The following is a 22,502-nucleotide window of genomic DNA, read 5'->3' as shown; positions in this document are numbered from 1 at the left end:
GAACCTCTGGCCATGGTAGCTCGGCTCATACACAACTCGTGTGAGTGGCACATTTTTTGTTCACCAACCACTGTCCCTGGTACGCAACATGACACTAGCGGTCTTGTTTCACCTACTAGAATTTTTCTTTAACTAAGCCATTCACCTTTCAAGAACATGGTGTGTCACGTGATCACAAACCTGTTAAACCAGTTTGATGATTACACAATACTTGAAACCATCTCAACACTACTTCACGTGCTTAGATGATAGCGTAACCTTGTGCTATTGCGTGCACTTAGGTCACAGCAATTATGTGCAAGTTCTTATAGTGCTATATCGCGATATCTGCAGCATGCATGTTAACTAAATTTTATTGTGATGCAATAAATTACATTTAGTTTTTACGCGTACTAGGCAAACCGCTTAGAGCAATGAGCTGCAAATCAGTGTATAGCTGGAATAATCTTCATAGAAAGTCCTTGCAGTAGTACAGAAGAATTGGATTACAAACCACTGAGTTATAAGTCGAAAGCCAACTCCGTGTAGCAAATGCGAGATCGAGATACTCTAATAGAACAGTCACCCTAATAGAGTATTCAGCTAATTTATTTACTCCATTATAGAATTCTATTACATTGCAAGTTATAGGGAATTCAGCTGCAAACAGTACAGTTCAGTAAGAAGTAAATCACTCTACAGGGAGTTCAGCTAGAAATATATCGCTGTAGTGATTCAGAACATTACAAGTCACACTGAAGAGCTATAAACAAGTCATGCATCCTGTAGAGAGTTTGGCTACACTCTCTAGAGAATTCAGCTACAACCAAGTCACTGTGGAGAGAGTTCAGTTACAAAGAAACTATCCTGTAGAGAGTTCATCTATACAAACAAGTTACCCTATAGAGATCAGCTGCAAACAAGTAACCCTGTAGAGAGTTCAGCTACAGACAAGTCACTTTATAGTTTATACAGTGTTCAACTACAAGTAAGTCACTCTGAAGAGAATTCAGCTACAAACAAATCACTCTGTAGAGAAGTTTGCTACAAAAAAAGTCACCGTGTAGAGATTTCAGTAACAAAAATCATCCTGTAAAGAGTTCAGCTACACAAACAAGTTACTCTATAGAGAGATCAGCTATACAAGTCACCCAGTAAAGAGATCAGCTAGAAGCAAGTCACCTTGTAGAGAGTTCAGCTACAAACAAATCACCCTGTAAAGAGATCAGCTAGAAACAATTTACCCTCTAGAGAGAATCCTGTGTACAGTTCAGCTACAAGCAAATCACCCTGTAGAGAGTTCAGCTACATTTCAAGTCCCTTAGTAGAGAAATCAGCTGCGAACAAGTTATCCAGTAAGGAATAGATGTAGGAACAGTAAACTGTAACACTTGCTTTACATGCATACATACTTGTAACACTAAGTAATTCTATTAATGTGTGTACATTATGTGATCACGTGATAAAGAGAGTTGACCTCGTGTTTCCTACATGGTGCTGCGAGCAGTTCGAAACTGAGCAGTTGCGACTTACCGCTATTCGGTAATTGTAAAGGAACCACCAGACTATATCCCTGTGCCGGTCGAGGCACCTGTAAAGATGATTTTAACCAATTTGTAGTCATTTCTGTCGCGTGCTCCCTTGTAGACTGATACAAAACTACTCGGAGAAGATGCCATACGTGTTCTGGCAAACTGACTTGCCCAAGCTCGACATAAAAGTAGACAGAGGGTCCGATTTTTTGAGGTGTAGAAAGATCAATGGGCATCGTACTGTACCCACTCAGGGCTGGCAGAGGAGTCCGCAGCAACTAAGGTACAAGTATTAACTTTGTGTTTGTCATGAGAAACCCTCGCTATTGTTAATAATCTTGGTCTCACTACGGAGCAAAAGCAAGACCCATCTGCCATCATCACAGCAATAAAGTGCCATATCGATGGTCATATCAACGAATCCATATAGTGATGTAATCTATGCTGTCGCATACAGTAACCTGGTGAGAACTTTGATGATTTCTTGGTCTCCTTACGCGAGCTAGCAAAGACATGTGGCTTCTGCTCAGAGCAATGTATGCAAAAAAAGCATATGGGACCAGATAATTGAAGGCTCTCTCGATGGTGATGTCACTGAGAAACTAATAAAGCAACCAAACTTGACATTGGATACTGCCATAACCATGTGTAGGGCACAGGAGGCTGCTAAGAAACAGCGGAGTGAAATGAACAGTGTAAACCCTGGAGCTGTCTTGGCAATTAAACAACGGCGACAGCCACCAACTACTCAGCCCAGCCAACAGCCTATGATCTGCCCAGGGTGTGGTCGAAGTCAAATGTTGGGGGTCGAGTACACTACCCAGCTTATGAACAAATCTGTCATCACTGCAACAAGGTGAGACACTTTGCAAGGGTATGTCGGGCTAAGAAAGCCACAGTACCCCGACCCCCACCACCAGTCTCTGCCAAATCTGTACAGACAACATGGACTGAGGACCATCAGCAGCATCGGCTAGACACCATCACACAGATCGCCGCCACTGAACCAGCACCCACCATTGAAGTTTGTATCTGCTCTGCCAATGGCTCATGTGATACACTAGCCCTACCAGACTCAGGTGTTGCCATTTCAGCAGCCGGAAAACAGATTCTACAGTTGCTTAAGGAACACCCCCTCAACCTATTACCATCAGAGATCATCCCCCGTACAGCAGATGGCCATAGCATGCAGCCAATGGGCAAAATACCTATAACATTTCACCTACAGGGAAGGCAGCACAAGAAAGACGTGCACATGTATTCACAAGTATCAGGGGTCATCATGTCCTGGAAGGCAGCTAGAAGCCTCAGCATATTACCCTCACAGTACCCCCAACCAACACCAATCTATGTGCCCTCCATGACACCTAGTAGTGACATCAAGACTCAACACAACACCCAGTATAGCAGAAGTTGACACAATGATCAATAAGTAACCCACAGTGTTTGATGGCCAGATCAGAATCATGCAGGGCGAAGAGTTCCGTATCTGTCTAGCAGCAAATGCCAAACCCTTTTGTGTACACCCACCTCACACAATACCGTTCGCTTATCGTGACAAAGTAAAAGCTGAGCTAGACCTCTTGGAGTCACAGAACGTAATTGTTCTGATCACTGAGGCCACAACATGGTATGCACCAATTGTGGTCACACCGAAAAAGCATTTGCAGAACATTCGCATGTGCGTGGACCTATCACATCTCAACCACTTCGTCATCCGAGAAAGATACCAATCTCTCACCCCTGCCCAAGCTGTGACTGACATTGCCACCAGTGACACAAAGATATTCACTGTTCTTGATGCCCTTAAGGGCTACCATCAATGCCCATTAGGTGCAGACAGCCAAGCACTGACCACATTCATAACACCATTCGGTAGATATAAATACCTACGAGTCCCCTATGGCATCTCCTCAATTTCTGAGCATTACAACCGGAGAATGACTAAAGCCTTCAGTGGGTTGTCAGGGTTCAGACGCATTGTTGATGATTTTGTAATCTATGATAACAATGTCGCAGACCATGTTAAGCACATGGAGCAATTCTTGCAGCAGTGTGTGGAGAACAACATTGCACTGAACATGGAGAAGTGCCAGTTCTTTAAAGCTCAAGTCACCTTTGCAGGCTTTCAGATATCATCACATGGATAAAAAGTAGACCCATCTATCACAGTAGCAATTACCAAGTACCTTACACCTACAACCAGGTCCGACTTGCACTCCTTCATGGGTCTAGTCAACCAACTGTCAACGGGCACCCACACTCTGGCATCACCGTTGACGTCTCTCAGACCACTGCTCAGCACAAAAAATGAATTCTTATGGTCTAGTCATCATCAGGAAGCTTTCACAAACATCAAGACATCCCTGACTACCTCACCACTGCTGTCTTTCTCTGACATGACCAAACCGACAAGGTTAAGTACAGATGCCAGTAGACAAGGCCTCAGATTTATTCTACAACAGAAGACTTAGAGATGAATGGAACCTGGTCCAAGCAGGATCTCGATTCTTATCTGATGCAGAAACACAATATGCAGTGATTGAGTTGGAATGCTTGCTGTCTGTTGGGCAGTCACCCAGTGTAGAGTATTCTTAGCAGGCCTACAGCATTTTCTTATAACAACAGATCATAACCCACTGATCCCGATCCTTAATACACGTTGCCTGGATGAGGTAGAGAACCCTAGGTTGACCTTGTATTTCCTACAATAGACATGTAATAAATATATGTATATAATTTCTGATAAAATCAAAAACAGTTGAAGTATTAAAAATCTGCTTTGTCTTTTTATTCTTCCTGTGGTAAAGGAAAAGGATAAGTTAAAAAAGCCCCAAAGTCGGCCATAAATAATAATACAAAAAGAAGTGATATCTAATCAAAAACAGCCAAGCAGTAAAAAAAGGTGCAGCCCCTAAAAGACCATGGTGAAAAAGATGTGAAATCCAAGGTGGCGGCCAAGAAATGGCTGTGATGGTAGGTTAATGGCAAAATTTTTAATAATGACAATTCATGTGAATTTGTGTTTCGGCACCAAATTCACCTGAATTGTTATTAAAATTTTTACCATTAACCTACCATAACAGCCATTTCTTGGCTGCCACCTTGGATTTCACATCTTTTTCACCATGGCCTTTCAGGGGCCACACCTTTTTTTACAGCTTGGCTGTTTTTGATTAGATTGTTATATCATGATATATGATGGTGTAGCGATTTCATCAGAAAAAGAAAATGATGTTCAGATAACATTAATTTCTTTATAACAGACTTACTTACAGAGGAAAGTGCATGCTGTTAGGGACTATTTTACATGGTTTATACTCAAATGCTAGCAGTTGATTACCATGACTTCATGCAATTTGTATATCGTGATAATTTATTATATCATGATAAAAGAAGACAGCAATAATCATGATAGGTGATATACAACATTTGCCATATCGCACAACACTAGAGGAATGTTTGGCAAATTTGGCAAGTGAGTGGTATGTTTCCCTAAACTTAAATCCATCAAATCGTTTGTCCAATACAAATGCTACCAAACTCTTTTTTGCCAAAATCCTATCACAGCATTTGCCAAAGGTTTCTCCTGTCAAACTTTCCAGCAATATGGTATACATCTGTATTTCTGACTATAGCAATTGCTTTGATGCTTACCATAGACAGTCAGGGTAGCAGTGTTCAACGTCACTGATAATGATCCACTCCTCACAGTACACACATATCTGCCATCATCTCTTCGCTTTACTTTCTTAATCATTAGTGCACTAGTGTTACCAGTTGATGTTGATTGTCCTGTAACATCTCTACCATCACTAGTCCATGAGAATGTCACATCAGATGATACTGATGATGTACATGTTAAACTGACCGATGAACCAACTGGGACTAGTCTGTCTTGAGGATTAGTGGTGATTTCTAGCATTACATACTAATAAAAGATGTAAGGTAAACCATTAGGTAACCATACTTAAAACAGTAACAGTAGTAACATTTGATCTTGTCTCACCAGCTCCATTGGACACTACACACCTGTACTGTTGTGACTCTTGTAAGTTCCTCACAACAAGTCTCCTGTTATTACTATTACTAATATCACTCCATTGTCCTCCATTAATATTCCTAGTCTGCCATTGATATGTAATTGGTCCTGTACCAGTTCCCTCACAATTCAGAGTAACACTCATACTAACAGTTGTCAACTGACTGGTGGGGTGAGTTGCGATAGTGGGAGGACCTGTGGGTTTGTAATGAGCAATAATATTCTAAAACAAAGTGTTTACCATAAACAGTCAGGGTAGCAGTGTTAGACATCACTGATAATGATCCACTCCTCACAGTACACACATAACTACCATCATCTTTTCCCTTTACTTTATCAATTGTTAGTATACTAGTGTCACCAGTTGATTTTGATTGTCTTGTAACATCTCTACTATCACTAGTCCATGAGAATGTCACATCAGATGATACTGATGATGTACATGTTAAATTGACTGATGAACCAACTGGGACTAGTCTGTCTTGAGGATTAGTGGTGATTTCTAGCATTACATACTAATAAAAGATGTAAAGTAAACCATTAGGTAACCATACTTAAAACAGTAACAGTAGTAACATTTGATCTTATCCCACCAGCTTCACTGGACACTACACACCTGTACTGTTGTGACTCTTGTAAGTTCCTCACAACAAGTCTCCTGTTATTACTATTACTAATATCACTCCATTGTCCTCCATTAATATTCCTAGTCTGCCATTGATATGTAATTGATCCTCTACCAGTTCCCTCACAATTCAGAGTAACACTCCTACTAACAGTTGTCAACTGACTGGTGGGGTGAGTTGTGATAGTGGGAGGACCTGTGGGTTTGTAATGAGCAAATATTCTAAAACAAAGTGTTTACCATAGACAGTCAGAGTAGCACTATTAGACACAACTGATCCAGCCTGCCTTACAACTACACCAATCTCTATACTACTATTGTTAGCATAGACATAACTTCACATTGTATATGTAAGTGCAGCTACATGGTTGCAGCTTGTTGCCTGTGGACACTTTAAGTCCGTGACACTTACTGTACTATTATAAAACTTTACTACTTAACTGGAACAACAAGCCATTACTAAGTATGAGCATATGGTTAGTGAAATAGTTAGAACCACCTCTAAAATTAATTAGACAATTCAACCCTTTCCCATCACCATGCTGATTTGTAGTTCATTGTTGAAAGTAAAATAAATGAATGGCATACTCAATCATTGACTTAAATTCTTCTCAAATTTCAAGTATCAGGACTAGCTTTTTCTAATGGCACTTTGAAGTGCCCAGCCAACCTGTCAACAGCATCCAACAAGTCCGACTGAGAATCATCAAAATTGTCATCCCCATCAGCACCTCCAATGTCAACAACTCTGTTGTGCTCATCTTGTAGCATTTTTCCCATCCTTGTGTGGCCAACATCAAGACACACGGTAGTGTGTCGTGCGGCCCAAGAAGCCGGCGCGTAACACCCGTGAGTATATTGACAGGAAGAAAGAAAACGCAATTTTCGCACCTCCGTAGCTCTGTGCTTCCTTGATGAAACAAGACGATTTTTGCTGTGGACATTCCCTCCAACTGCAGCACTCCACATTCCAAATTTGAGCGAAATCGCTTCGCGCGTTCCCGAGATATGCGACTTCAACAATTGGCTCAGTTTCTTCGTTTTTTTTTTCTTCTTCTTATTTTTCTTTTTCTTGTCGCACACTTACAAAAACTGCTATAAAACGCGAACGCGTTATCCGATTGCCTTGAAATTTGGCACACAGAAGGGGGATATACAGGCGCATCTCGGTACCAACTTTGGCTGGAATACGATAAACAGACAAAGAGTTATGAGCGATTATTAACAAAAAATAACACCAATATGTTGTCACGCCTACAGGGTAAACCGCGTATGGGAAGAAGCTGAAAATCGGTGGGTGAATAGATTAACTATTGAACCTCAAACCTTTTGTGGTTTGAAAGAAATCGAGCTAAAAACCAGGAAGATACAACGAAAAAACCAACAGTGTGTAACAATTACGCAATCGAGATCAGCTAATAAAAAAACGATACCTTGTAGAGAGTTCAGCTACAAAGAAACCACCATGTAGAGAGTTCAGCTGCAAAGAAATCACCCTGTATAAAATTCTGCCACGAACAAATTGCCCTGTAGAAAGATCAGTTAGAAGAAGTTACCTTGTAGAGAGTTCAGCTACAAAGAAACCATTCTGTAAAGAGCTCAGCTGCAAAAAAATCTCCGGTACAGAATTCAGCTACAAACAAATCACCCTGTAGAGAGATCAGCTAGAAGAAATTACTTTGTAGAGAGTTCAGCTACAAAGAAACCACCATGTAGAGAGTTCAGCTGCAAAGAAATCACCCTGTAGAAAATTCTGCAAAAAACAAATTGCCCTGTAGAAAGATCAGCTAGAAGAAGTTAACTTGTAGAGAGTTCAGCTACAACAAAACCATCATTTAGAAAGTTCAGCTTCAAACAAATCACCTGTAGAGAGTTCAGTTACAAACAAATCTCCCTGTAGAGAGATCAGCTAGAAGAAGTTACCTTGTAGAGAGTGAAGCTACAAACAAATCACCCTATTGAAAGATCAGCTAGAAGAAGTCAACTTGTAGAAAGTTCAGTTACAAAGAAACCACCATGTAGAGAGTTCAGCTACAAACTAGCCACCTTGTAGAGACATCAGCTAGAAAAGTTACCTTGTAGAGAGTTCAGCTACAAAGAAACCATTCTGTAAAGAGCTCAGCTGCAAACAAATCACCTGTACAGAATTCAGCTACAAACAAATCACCCTGTAGAGAGATCAGCTAGAAGAAATTACCTTGTAGATAGTTCAGCTACAAACAAATCTCCCTGTAGAGAGATCAGCTAGAAGAAATTACCTTGTAGAGAGTTCAGCTACAAAGAAACCATTCTGTAAAGAGCTCAGCTGCAAACAAATCACCTGTACAGAATTCAGCTACAAACAAATCACCCTGTAGAGAGATCAGCTAGAAGATATTACCTTGTAGATAGTTCAGCTACAAACAAATCACTCTGTAGAAAGATCAGTTAGAAGAAGTTACCTTTTAGAGAGTTCAGCTACAAAGAAACCATTTTGTAAAGAGCTCAGCTGCAAACAAATCACCTGTACAGAATTCAGCTACAAACAAATCACCCTGTAGAGAGATCAGCTAGAAGAAATTACCTTGTAGATAGTTCAGCTACAAACAAATCACGCTGTAGAAAGATCAGTTAGAAGAAGTTACTTTGTAGAGAGTTCAGCTACAAAGAAACCATTTTGTAAAGAGCTCAGCTGCAAACACATCGCCTGTACAGAATTCAGCTACGAACAAATCACCCTGTAGAGAGATCAGCTAGAAGAAGTTACCTTGTAGATAGTTCAGCTACAAACAAATCTCCCTGTAGAGAGATCAGCTAGAAGAAATTGCCTTGTAGAGAGTTCAGCTACAAAGAAACCATCATGTGGAGAGTTCAGCTGCAAAGAAATCACCACTGCCCAAATTTCAAGGCAATAGCTCTTTCCAATCTGAAGTTATCAATTGTCAAAGTTGGCAAATTGGATGTGTGTGGAAGGCCCCTTTTTGCAAATCTATGTATTATATATATAATTTGTACATTTACTGATAAAATATTTAAAGTATATCTACTTCATCTTTACTTCATCCTGTAGTAAAGAAAAAAAACATAGGTTAAAAAAGTCCCAAAGCTGGCCATAGGCCGGCTTTGGGGTATACAAATACAAAAAGAAATGAAATCTAATCCAAAACAGCCAAGCTGTAAAAAAAGTGTGCGGCCCTCAGAAAGGCTATGGTGAAAAAAGATGTGAAATCCAAGGTGGCGGCCAAGAAATGGCTGTGATGGTAGGTTAATGGTAAAAATTTTAATAACGACAATTCAGGTGAATTTTTGTGCCGCTTCACAAAATTTACCTGAATTGTCATTATTAAAATTTTTACCATTAACCTACCATCACAGCCATTTCTTGGCCGCCACCTTGGATTTCACATCTTTTTTCACCATAGCCTTTCTGAGGGCCGCACACTTTTTTTACAGCTTGGCTGTTTTGGATTAGATTACTATTACATCTCAGAACAACTGCATATCAGACCACTATGTATGTGTACGTAAATTATCTACTACTAACTCACAAAAATTCATGTAGTAACCTCATGTAGTGACTTTCAATATAGAATTATGCTTCAAAAAGTCTTTTTAATTCTTGCCCTTGGTAATGGTGTTTCCCATCTTTATGTTTAACAATTGCAGAGTGCACTTCCCACTTGGTCATTGTTATCAATTCTTTCACAGTTTTAGGTAAGTATGTAAGTGAGCTAACTATGTCTAGCTTATCAGCTTACATGCTTTTAAAGAAAGTTGAACAAGGTGTTAAGATGTCAACAAACACTGCACATCCCAATAGATATTACCATTTATGTAAATACCCAATAAATATGCTGTGATCTACAAACTTACTGATGAGTCTTCACACAAAGTGCAGAGATTAGCAGCCAGTCCCCCCTGATATTTGAATTTGCCTGGTCCCCCTCTGCACTTTGTTTTGGTTAAAGGTAATATGAGACCGCATTTGTGAAAAAAGGTCTTTCACACACATCCAATTTACCACCTTTGACGATTTGTAACTTCAGATTGGAAAAGGCTATTGACTTGAAATTTTGTCAGTAGTGAGCACCAATATGAGTCAATAAATGGAGAAATTTCAGGTTTACATGTTACTTGAATATCACATTCTAGTCTCTCAAGTTCATGGAATCAGATGTGTGTGGAAGACCCCTTTTCGCAAATCCAGTCACATATAAACTCAGAAGCATGTCATCTACACAAGCTTAAAGCAAGGTGTACTTGAAAGGGCATCATTGATAGCTAGTTCAGTTCTATGTGTTAAGCACCACTTCCAAACAACTCAGGGGAGCTTTGCTTGAACCAATCCCCACAAAATATTAGCAGCAACATCTGACAACGCTCCATCTGTAGTAATTCCCACCAAATCATTGTACATATCTTGTATGATACAAAAAGCTGGAGCCCTTGCTGAAGGGAGGCAAAGAGACCTTCAGCATTTGTGTGAAGTGGTGTATGCACTGACAGGTACTTAAGTCATTCTAGTATGTATGCTGTGGTCAACAATATTAACATCATACCACATCACAAATGGTATTTCATTTTCAGAGTTTGATGTATCAGTGGACCCATACATTAAGAAGGAAAAGAAAGCTGAATTCTGAACTGATGACAGTGGTTTATGTACTGTACAAACTCCTTTGCTGCATTACTTAAGTATTTTGGGTATTTCTGATAGACAAATGGCTTGGTTGTTGATATCAGCATTGAAACCGGGTCACTACTGCTGACCGGGATGACTCACTGACCCAGATAGCAATCCAGGTCAGATCCGGATTTGACCCGGATTAATAAAAGCCGAGGCGTGCGATAAGAGCTATGTTTCGGCTAGTCTCGAGCGAGCGAGACTACGTTTGAGCGTTTGATTCGTGTTGAGTAAATATTGCAACTTCAGCCTAGCTGTAGGTTGAAGACAAAAAAAAAAAAAGGTCAACACTTACTGACAATAGCTACCCCTCACCATAGATACCCTCAGTTTCGTGCTACATACTGCACTTACTAATAAATGGGCGTGGCTGAGCGTATGTTAGTAACGTGATAAGTGGGCGTGGCTCACAAAAGAGCTACGCGATAGCGTTTATAAGTTTCCATGTCGTCAAACGAACAATTTCGTTTGATTCAATCCTGGTCAGACCCGGATAATTTGTAAACCGGGTCGGACCCGGATGACCCGGAGAAAATGTGACCCGGTTGACCCGGATGACCCGACCTGGTTTCAACGCTGGTTGATATCAAACTTTATTCTTAATTTCTGGCATTCTTCCTCGGTAATAGTACATAGTAAGTGACTGTACTATTGGCATAAATGTGATTCCTCCAATTGCATTTCATGGTATGAAGGTGTTGATCTGATTGCGCATGATCAACTACATTAGTAATGTGCACACTGCCTGCCTCCTTAATCCATTTTCCACTAAACTAATAATTCTATCTTTGTGCTTTATACATGTTTCACATTTTAGTGTCTCTATTACTTTATCTTCATTTTCCCAAGATGTATCTGAATCTAAAGTTTTACACTCATGGTTGTAGCCCTTAAGCCATTTTCAAAAGGTGCAGACCTTTATTTTTTGACATTCATGGAAGAGTTTCCATCACCACCTGAGCCAGTGTTGTAACTTCTCTTAGACATTGGTGTACCAGTCAGCTGAGGACTGAAATACATCCCAACAAACTTCCAGAGGTGGCGTAGCCTATATGCATTAAAATACGTAGCGTATAGTTCATTAATAGTTGTACATGTGCTTTTGCTCATTGTAATTCTTTGGAGAAGAAATGCATACCTACAAATACACGGTTGTGTTGACCTGACTATACCACTATGGTCCTTCTAATTAGCTTCGAAAGTACAACGTGATGCTGTTGGAAACAATAAAACACATCAATTAGGCATTTTAATAATCACTTATAATCCTTTTTGAAAGTACACAATGCCTGTCTGTTCTAGGGTAGCTGCTGTGGCTGTAATACTGCAATGTGTCTGCGTTAGGTAACCTGTTAGTGTGTTATAAATATTTGTGAGGATTTATTGACCTACTGCCATCTTAACAGGAAGAAGAAAACCCAATTTTCATACAACTCCAAGCTCCCTTCTCCAAATGGAATGTCCTTTACATTGCAAACACCTTAATACCCATGCACATACCAAGTTTAAGCAAATTTTTATATGCATATGTGACCAGATTTTACAAAACCGATCCAAATCGCACATCAAGCAAAATCAAACTAACACCTCCAGTGGATAGCTACACTATTGTACTAGTAGTTTAGACACTCAGTACCACTCGAACTACTCGAGGCTGGTTTCAACAGGAATCTTTTCTGGGTGGTGTGTAGAGCTCGAGTGGCGGTTGTAGGCCTTGTGAAGGACCTGGTTTGGTAAGAACCAGTGGTTTACTGGTGGACAGCCTGATAATGTTGGGAGGACGTTTTTCTATGGATTTTGCTACACATCAGCCACTAAGGAGCCAGCACAACCCTGTAATCTCGTCTCTGGACTCCAATCATGGTCTGCCTCCATTTTGAAGTCTAACCCTTGCCCACCCCACCCCTTTGTGAGTACTCGTGATACTACTTCGCTCATCCAACTGCTCAGATTTTCTATCTTATTTGGCAGGAAACTCTATAAGCAGCTACAAGTACTGAAAGTGGCCTGAAAGGTAATAGATTGATGCATCTTTTGTTTAAATTTCATACGCGTGCTTGCTATCTTTGGAGAGTTATGCTGGCTTGAATTCTTTAAAACCGTTTACCTTGAAACTTCTAATGTGCGATTTGGATCGTTTTTCCAAAATCCAGTCACATATGTAAATACAAGTGTGCAGTAGTGTTTAGTAAAGATTTTTGTGAAGTGTGCAAAAGGGAAGAAGCCCCTAAAACAAAGAAAATAGATACAAAGAAATTTTGAGAGCTTCTTGATTGCTTTTAAATGTTACATAGTGATACATTAAGGACATTATCATGGTGAATTCTTGCACTAAGTGTTTGGTGCAAATCTGATAAATATTCACAGAGGTATAGAGAAACAATTATTTGACCAAGTATTACTTTAAGCCACTTATGGGAATAACTTCCAAATCAGTGTATACAGTTTAGCCATTACAGCTCAAACCTTTTGTGCTTATCACAGTAAAATTTGCAGAGTTACAAGGGTAAAAACAATCCAGTGTAAAATGCAGGGTCAAAATACTCTAATAGAACAGTCATCAAGAATTAAAAGAAAGCAAAAAAGCTGTGAAAAATCTCCAAGGTTCAAACCAAGGACCTTACACCAGAGGTGGTTATAACTTTTCAGTAATGACCACACAAATGTCAGAACAGCTTTATGGTTAATCTGACATGACTATTTGCCTCAAAATACTTGTGGTGTACAGTGGACACCTAGTTAGTTTAATCTCCTAGAAACAGACAATTGCTATTATGTCAACTAGAGTAACAATGCAGGTGATAACCACAGCCTACAACAACCTTTCCTAACCTACTAGGGCATCACTTTTAACCTCATATGGTTAGATGGTCTTTTGTACTGCAAATTTCATTTGACTCTGTATTAAATATTTTTCTAATAGAAAGCATATTGCTTCTCAAAGGACTTCTAGTAGAACACTCATAGATTTTCCATTGGTAAATCTACTAAATAGATACTAACAACACCAAGAGATGAGTCTGAGCAGTCATGTAGTAGATAGCAAGTACCACCATGATGTATAGAAACTATAAATATCTAATCCAAAACAGCCAAGCTTTAAAAAAAGAGTGCGGCCCTGAGAAAGGCTATGGTGAAAAAAGATGTGAAATCCAAGGTGGCGGCCAAGAAATGGCTGTGATGGTAGGTTAATGATAAAAATTTTAATAACGACAATTCAGGTGAATTTTGTGCCAAGACCAAGCGGCACCAAATTCACCTGAGTTGTTGTTATTAAAATTTTTACCATTAACCTACCATCACAGCCATTTCTTGGCCGCCACCTTGGATTTCACATCTTTTTTCACCATAGCCTTTCTCAGGGCCGCACACTTTTTTTTACAGTTTGGCTGTTTTGGATTAGATTTCACTTCTTTTTGTATTTGTATACCCCAAAGCCGGCCTATGGCCGGCTTTAGGGCTTTTTAACCTGTCATTTTTTCTTTACTACAGGAAGAAGAAAAGATGAAGCAGGATGATTTCTTTGTAGCTGACCTCTCTGCAAGGTGATCCTTCTAGCTGATCTCTCTACCGGATGACTTGCTTGTAGCTGAACTCTCTACAGGGTGATTTGTTTGTAGCTGAACTCTCTACAAGGTAACTTCTTCTAGCTGATCTTTCTACAGGGTGATTTGTTTGTCTCTACAGGGCAATTTGTTTGCAGCTGAACTCTCTACATGGTAGTTTCTTTGTAGCTGAACTCCCTACAATGTAACTTCTTCTAGCTGAACTCTCTACAGGGTGACTTGTTTCTAGCTGAACTCTCTACAGGGTGATTTGTTTGTAGCTGAACTCTCTACAAGGTAACTTCTTCTAGCTGATCTTTCTACAGGGTGATTTGTTTGTAGCTGAATTCTCTACAGGGCAATTTGTTTGCAGCTGAACTCTGTACATGGTAGTTTCTTTGTAGCTGAACTCTCTACAATGTAACTTCTTCTAGCTGAACTCTCTACAGCGTGACTTGTTTCTAGCTGATCTCTATACAGGGTGACTTGTTTCTAGCTGAACTCTCTACAGGGTGATTTGTTTGTAGCTGAACTCTTTGCATGATTGTTTCTTTGTAACTGAACTCTCTACAATGTGACTTCTTCTAGCTGATCTCTCTACAGGATGACTTGTTTCTAACTGAACTCTCTATAGTGCGATCTGTTCATAGCGGAACTTTCTACTGGGTGCAGCTAAACTCTTTACATGATTGTTTCTTTGTAACTGAACTCTCTACAAGGTAACTTCTTCTAGCTCATCTCTCTACAGGGCAATTTGTTTGTAGCTGAATTCTCTACAGGGTGATTTATTTGAGCTGAACTCTCTACATGATGGCTTCTTTGTAGCTGAACTCTCTATTAGGTATCTTCTTCTAGCTGATCTGACTACAGGGTGACTTGTTTGTAGCTGAATTCCCTACAGAATAACTTGCAATGTAATATAACTGTGTAAATTATACATGCAGCTGAATTCTTTATTAGGGTGACTGTTCTATTAGAGTATCTCGATCTCGCATTTGCTGCATGTAGTTGCCTTTCGAATCATAACTCAGTGATTTGTAATCCGATTCTTCTGTACTACTGCAAGAACTTTCTATGATGATTATTCCAGCTACATACTGATTTACAGTTCATTGCTCTAAGTGGTTTGCCTGGTAAACACGAAAATTAATAGTTTTTTTATTCATAAAAATCGATCGCGTAATTTTGATACAGGTTGGGTTTTGTGTCATATCTCCATGGTCTTTATCCCGATTCCTTTCAAACCACAAAAAGGCACTCCTACGATGGTTGCTCCATCTACACATCAATTTTCAACTGATTCCTCCAAGGGGTTTACCCTGTCGGCGTGACAGACCTTCGACTTTATTTTACGCAAATAATCGGTACTAACTCCGTGAATGTCCATCGGATTCCTACCAAAGTTGGTACGGAGATCCGCCTTAATGAGCCCGTTAAGTGTGCCAAATTTCAGCCCAATCCGAGCATGCATTCGTGTTTTATGGCGAATTTTGCGAAGTGTGCGAAATGAAGAAGATGAAGAAGAAAAAAACGAAGAAATTAAAACGAAATTTTGTTCGCTCATATCTCGGAAATGGCTGGAGCCATTGTCTTTAAATTTGGTGTGTAGACTCCCCTTACTGGCCGGCACCTCTCTAGCAAATTTGGTTCCAATCGGATAAAGGATCACAGAGCTACATAGGTGTGAAAATTGCGTTTTCTTTCTTCCTGTTAATATACTCACGGTGTGGTGCGCCGGCTTCTTGGGCCGCACGACACACTATCGTGTGTCTTGATATACAATTACAGTTTGTAAATTTGATCATCAAGATATATTGCATGATGGCTTAAGTTTGTAGATGTGTATAGTTTATTAAGGCACATACAGTGGAACAACAGTTATCCGAACCCCTTGAGACCAGGGATAGTCCATTAGTCTGAAAAGTCCATATATCTGAAACTGTGTTTGAAATAGCATTTAAAACATTTTAAAAAATATCAATATTACAAACTACCCTAATAGAACAATCAGTACTCTAATAGAGCAGTAATTTCCGTAGTTCAGATAACCAAGAATCCGGATAAGTGGGGTCCAGATAACTGAGGTTCCACTGTAAATGCAATCTTGGGACATAACCATGATGAGGATAAAAATGATGAATCAATTAAGGCTTTGGGTTATGGTACACATAGTGGAATAGTTATCAACAAAACAATTCTTGACTACTGTACTGTATAACAACAAATATTGGCAAACCAAATATTTGGCGATTTGCTATAAAATTGCAGTTGACAAAATTTAATTTGGCGAAATGCTCTAACTGAAAATTTGGTGGTACACGCAAGTGTTGTAAGGATGAAGTGTGCATGCTGTAGTGTGTACAATTCTTTTTGTGCTGAAATGTTATGGATTCAGTCGCTGCATGCATCTAGTTGCTTTCATGGTTGAACCGAGTTTGGATCTGATCCACTTTAACGAATACCTGGGTCCTACTGCACAACCCAATTTGTTTCGTGGGCCACACCCACTTGTCAGGGTCATTTGCTGTCTGTAGGCATAGGAAGAGTTTCACCCATTCATCAATGACTGTGCACAAATTTATTTCTGTTGCTATCTGCAAGCTTACATGGAGCCATGCCCATTGATTGAGATTAGTGTATGAGTTCTAGTATTAGGGACCCGCCGATTATGCTGGCATAATAATGAGCATAATAGGTGTCTGAAAGCATTGAGCATAGTGCTAGCATAATAGGTAGAATATTTGTGTAATAGTATGAATTCTTGCTTATCAAAATACATATCACAGAAAAAGATCGATGTACTCTTATAGAACAGTCAGAGAATAATCACTGTTCTATTAGAGTATATTGATCTTTTCTGTGACATGCATTTTGACAAGCAAGGATTTAGAGTCTGTGTTTCAGCAACTTACCGTTTTCCCATAAAGTGCAAATTTACTAGAAAAACATGGGAACTGAGGTATAAATATCAAGCATAATAAGCTAGGTAAGGTAATATTGTAGCATAGCTAGGCATGCGGGAATTATGCGGGAATAATTTTGGGAATTTTGATTGCAGATGCTATTCCGGAATTATTCCAGAATAATTTGGGAATATTACGAATAAACGAGCACGAATAATATGCACAGTTAGCCAACACCAGACAAACCAAGTAACAGAAAACAACACACTATAGTTACTTACATTGCGAATAACATCTTCCTCGCAATGCCACGTCAAACCCTACGTGAATCACGTGAGTATCCGCCTGAATACATAAGAGTTTGCGTGGTAACATGTGCTATGGCTACACCAGCGGAAAAGCAACAACAAACGTCTGGATTATCGACGTTATCTTCTAGCACTGTGCTAGATGCAGTGAACCTTAGTGGTTCAGAAGATGTAAGCGACCAAGACACTGATAGCGATATTGAACAGCTGGAATGTGACCAGGATCAAGGTCAAGGCGAACCTACGTCCCATGCTGGGTTAAGGACAGGTAGTGAGAGTATTACTGAAGGCGAAATGAGTAGTTCTATGAGTTCAACTAGTGCACCAAGTTTATTAAATGTTCTTAGAGCTCCTAGACTATCTGATCTAACAAGAAAAAGAAAACTGCAGTGCAATCCCGGAAAACGCAAGAAGACTAAGCCTTCTTCATCTGTTAATTCTGAACCAAAAGGTGTCAAGCCGCAAGATCGTGTAAGGAAATATCCTAATGAGAGCCTTAGTGTTTCACATGGCAAGTTGTTTTGTACAGCATGTAGAGAAGAGTTGAGCTTAAAAAGTTCAAGTCTACAAATCACTTAAAATCACAGAAACACAGAGAGGGTAGGGAACGGCTAAAGAGGAAATAAGCAAGGGAGAGGGATATTGCAAACAAAATAACTGACTACAATGAAGAAACACATTTGGTTAGTGAGAACATAGCACAGAGCACACAGGTATTTCGTGTAAAAGTTGTTTCAGCATTCCTTCGTGCTGGAGTTCCTCTTAACAAGGTGGAGGTGTTTAGAGAGCTTTTTGAGGAGACTGGATATCGTCTCACAGATAGAAGGAACATGCATGACTTGATCCCTTTCATTCATAAGCAAGAATTTGAAAGAATTCGAGAAGAAATCAATGGTAAAGATGTATCAGTTATTTTTGATGGCACTACGCGCTTAGGGGAAGCATTGGCTATTGTCATTCGTTATGTAAATTCTGAATGGAAGATTGTAAAACGGCTAGTTCATCTTCAAATGTTAGTGAAGAGTGTTACTGGTGAGGAACTAGCTAGAGAACTAATTTCAGTTCTATCAGTGAATTATGGTATCTCAACACAACTTCTGTTAGCTGCAATGAAAGACAGGGCAGCTGTAAATGAAACAGCCGTTCGCACTCTCAAAGTTGTTTATCCCAACCTTTTAAGCATTGGCTGTTTTTCTCATACTATTGACCGCGTAGGAGAGCATTTTAATACTCCGAATCTTTCTGACTTTATCACAAGTTGGATTAGCCTGTTTTCACATAGCCCTAAAACAAGGTTTCTGTGGCTTGAACAAACAGGAAAGTCAATGGCAACTTTTAGTCCTACTCGCTGGTGGAGCCGTTGGGAAGTAATTGAACAAGTATCAGTACAATTCGGGGATGTTTTACCCTTTTTACGACGTGATGATGTTGGTTCTGCTACCACAACTGGAAAGTTGCTGACCTTCTTTACCGATCCTCAAAAAAAAGTCCAGCTTGAAGTGGAGCTTGCTGCTATAATGGACTGGGGCAAGACATTTGTGACTGCTACTTATTCACTTGAAGGAGATGGTCCTTTAGTTATGGAAGCCTATGAAAAAATTGAAACAGTCAGGGCTGCAATTCATGCAGGACATACTCCTAATGTCAACGCTGTTGCTCGGAGATTGTGTAGTAGCAGTGATAAGAGTTTGCTGCAAGTAGTTTTCCGTCCATTGCACTCAAGAGAGTCCACAAGCACCAATCAAGCTTTACTCCAAAATATCATCCACTACGCAACAGCATGTGTGCAACCTGGACTCGATTACTTTAACAAAATTTTTTATTCCAAGCTGAAAGACACACTTTTGGCATTTAAAGCTGCCAGATATTTTTCTCCACAGCAGATGAAAGACATTCAACCTGATGCTGAGGCTATCAATTCTGTTAAAGCATTTCCATTTTTAGATTCACAGACAGTCCTGAATGGACTTAAACAGGAGCTCCCTTCTTATCTAGCCAAAGTCGTTGATCTGGATCCAGCAATTGACATTCTCCAGTGGTGGCATCGAAATGAGTCAGATTTACCTTGCTGGGCAGCTGCTGCCCGCAAGGTATTGCTTGTGCAGCCATCATCAGCAGCTTCTGAGCGAGTTTTTTCGCTGTTGAAGTCTTCTTTTAACTCCCAGCAACAAAAATCATTACAGGACTATGTAGAGGTGTCATTAATGCTGCAGTATAACAGCCGTTAAAGTCCACCTATAGAACAACAAAATTTTACACAGTTATGTAAAATTATTGTGTGCAGTGTTTTGCTAGACTTGTACTGTTTTGCATTTTTTGACTGTTTTGCTGTATCTAAATGGAGTTTAATAAGTAATTGTATTGGGGAATAATGATAGAATCAGAAGCATAAAATGAATAAAACTGAGCATAATGATGATATTTTAAGAGAAATTCGGAATAGAATAATGATGGAAATTTGGAGCATAATTCCCACAAGCCTAAGCATAGCATAATAGGTAAAATAATGAGCATAATTGGCGGATCCTTATCTACTACTATAGCCCATAAGCCACATCCATTTACATGGGTAAAATCACACTAATTTACCAATAAGATGTATTTAAGTAGTTGATTTGTCCTTGTCATAAGTTATGAAAATAAATATTGGCGAAATTTAAATTTGGCAGTTTAGTGACAAATCGTTATACTCGCCAAATTTAGTTCACCACCAAATTTAATTGGTATTAGGGTATTTTAATGCAGGTGACTACTTATTAGAGTGTTTCAATCATTTTAGTGGAAGGCTGCAAGCATTACTATTTACTGACAAGATGGTCTATAGCAGGTATTTCTATTGGTGGTTCACACTATCTATTCCCATCTTATTTTCCTAGAATTCTACACACAGTACTGCTCAAATACAACTTCACAGTGCACGTATTTTGCATGCACTGCTATATGCAGTTTAGTATTGGGTATACATGACTACACATGTGAGGGCAGTATTGCCACACCTGTGAAGGCAGCAACCAGCAGAATGACTACACATGTGATGCTTGTAGCTTGTAGTACTCATGTAAAAAACTTCCCAGTTGCTCTTGCTTTCTTCACATATGCTGCATTCTATACTGTAGATCACAACCAGCGTAACCTTTGTACGCCAGCTCTAGCCACCACTGAACAGACTGCACAATGGATGGGGGCAGCCATTATGAAGTACAGTGCAACTGTAACACTGGACTGTGGTGGCCATGGGTCCGTGTAAATCACCACATGATTTCTCAGCTCCAGTGGTGGCTGCCAACTTACCTTAAGGAGCTATAGACTAGGATTGCAATATCTAAATATAAATTGAATAGAGTCTACCGTATGTACAAAATAATCTCAAATAATTTCATGTGTTAAAATATTTGAATACAGAGATAAATTAGCATGTCACAAAATACCAGGGTGACTGCTTGCTGACAAGGCTTTTTAGTAACATTGGAGATTTACAATGTTTGAATGAAGTGTAAATTAAAGTCCAGAGATTGTATAGGTACTGTGTCCAAGAATTACTTCTCAAATCTAGAATATTATCTACGTGGCTCCTATTAGATTATCGTGCAGTGCATGCCAGTGGTTTACCCCACACAGCTTAATGTACAAAATAATTCAGCTAAGTACAGATATAATAATGCAAATTGGTCATTGAAAACCTCTATCAAGACACATGGTAGTGTAACCAAGAAAACCAGCGCACCACACCGTGAGTATATTGACAACAAGAAAGAAAACAGCTTTTTCATGCATGCATCTCCATGGCCCCTTCTCCAAAGCACACCATTTTTGCATTATCGCTGTCCGCCAGGTAGGGTGGTACACCACACAGCAAATGTAATTAAATTCACAACAGCCATTTGCAAGATATGGGTGTTCAAAGTTTTGTTTTCTTCATTTTTTCTTCTTGTGCCATACAGGGGCTACGGGGGCTTCAATTTCTTTTTGTACACTTTGCAAAAATTGCTATAAAATGCAAACGTGTAACTCGATTGCCTCGATCTTTGGCACAAATGAAGAACGCGTAACGTTGGATTCACGTACCACATTTGCTGTGAATCTGAGAAATATCCAAGGAGTTATTCGCATTTATTCGCATAAAAAAATCAAGCTTCTGTCATGGCTACAGGATAAACCATGCGAAGCAATAACTTGGAAATTGGTGTGTAGATAGGCTGATCATCGTAGCAGTGTCTTTTGATAGTTTGAGTAGCAATAGAGTTATAGTGACAAAGTTATAAAGCAAAAACCAAACAAATGTAAAATTGTGGGATCGAGATATTTTAATAGTCACCACGAGGTAAAAAGGTGTACAAAAAATGTCGAAAAAAACCTTAACAGAGTTGAACCAAGGACCTCCATACCAAATACCTGCATTTTTAACCACTGAACCACTACTACCTTGGCTGATCACCTCACTTAATTTCTACTTTATAAATTAAATTTCTAGTTGAAATTTCATAGATATACCAAAAGAAGTACTAGATTGTTCTAGAACATTCTATGTATGTTCTATTAGAAGCCCAAAACAATGTGCACTCTATTAGAGTATTACAATGATATTGTCAAAATAATATTGAATTAAATCATGCAATGAAATACATTAACTTTATAAATCTGTCTTCGATTATCATCACTGTATCTACATAGAAAAGAAGAAATGTGAGCAAAAACAAACCTCAGAGTCAGCCATAGGCTGGTTTTGGGGCATAAAGTAGAGGTGTACCGATATACCGATACATATCGTATCAGTGGCCGATATAGACATTTCTACTATATCGGTGGGAGCCAATATTGCTGCTAAAAACCAATACGATACACCGATATACAACTGAACTATCTTGAGGACACTGTCCAATGATCAAGCCACCCTATTATTTAGCT

The 22,502-nt window shown here is 39.4% G+C and overlaps 2 protein-coding genes across 2 annotated transcripts in view; one reads left to right on the top strand and one right to left on the bottom strand.

Moving 5' to 3' along the window:
- The window catches only part of LOC136267080 (uncharacterized), a 341,703-nt gene that overhangs the window by 270,361 nt on the left and 48,840 nt on the right, over positions 1-22,502 (top strand). The gene's annotated exons all lie outside the window — the stretch shown is intronic.
- The window catches only part of LOC136266488 (protein sax-3-like), a 58,519-nt gene that overhangs the window by 21,106 nt on the left and 14,911 nt on the right, over positions 1-22,502 (bottom strand). The window contains exons 3-6 of the mRNA XM_066061502.1: positions 6,108-6,374; positions 5,795-6,055; positions 5,482-5,748; positions 5,169-5,429 (exon numbers count right to left, since the gene is read on the bottom strand). Of these exons, the coding sequence (XP_065917574.1) occupies positions 5,169-5,429; positions 5,482-5,748; positions 5,795-6,055; positions 6,108-6,374 (1,056 nt within the window). The remainder of the gene's footprint in view (positions 1-5,168; positions 5,430-5,481; positions 5,749-5,794; positions 6,056-6,107; positions 6,375-22,502) is intronic.

This window comes from Dysidea avara, chromosome 9, assembly GCF_963678975.1.
Source record: "Dysidea avara chromosome 9, odDysAvar1.4, whole genome shotgun sequence".
Classification (NCBI taxonomy): Eukaryota; Metazoa; Porifera; class Demospongiae; order Dictyoceratida; family Dysideidae; genus Dysidea; species Dysidea avara.
This window is presented reverse-complemented; position numbering and strand designations above follow the sequence as displayed.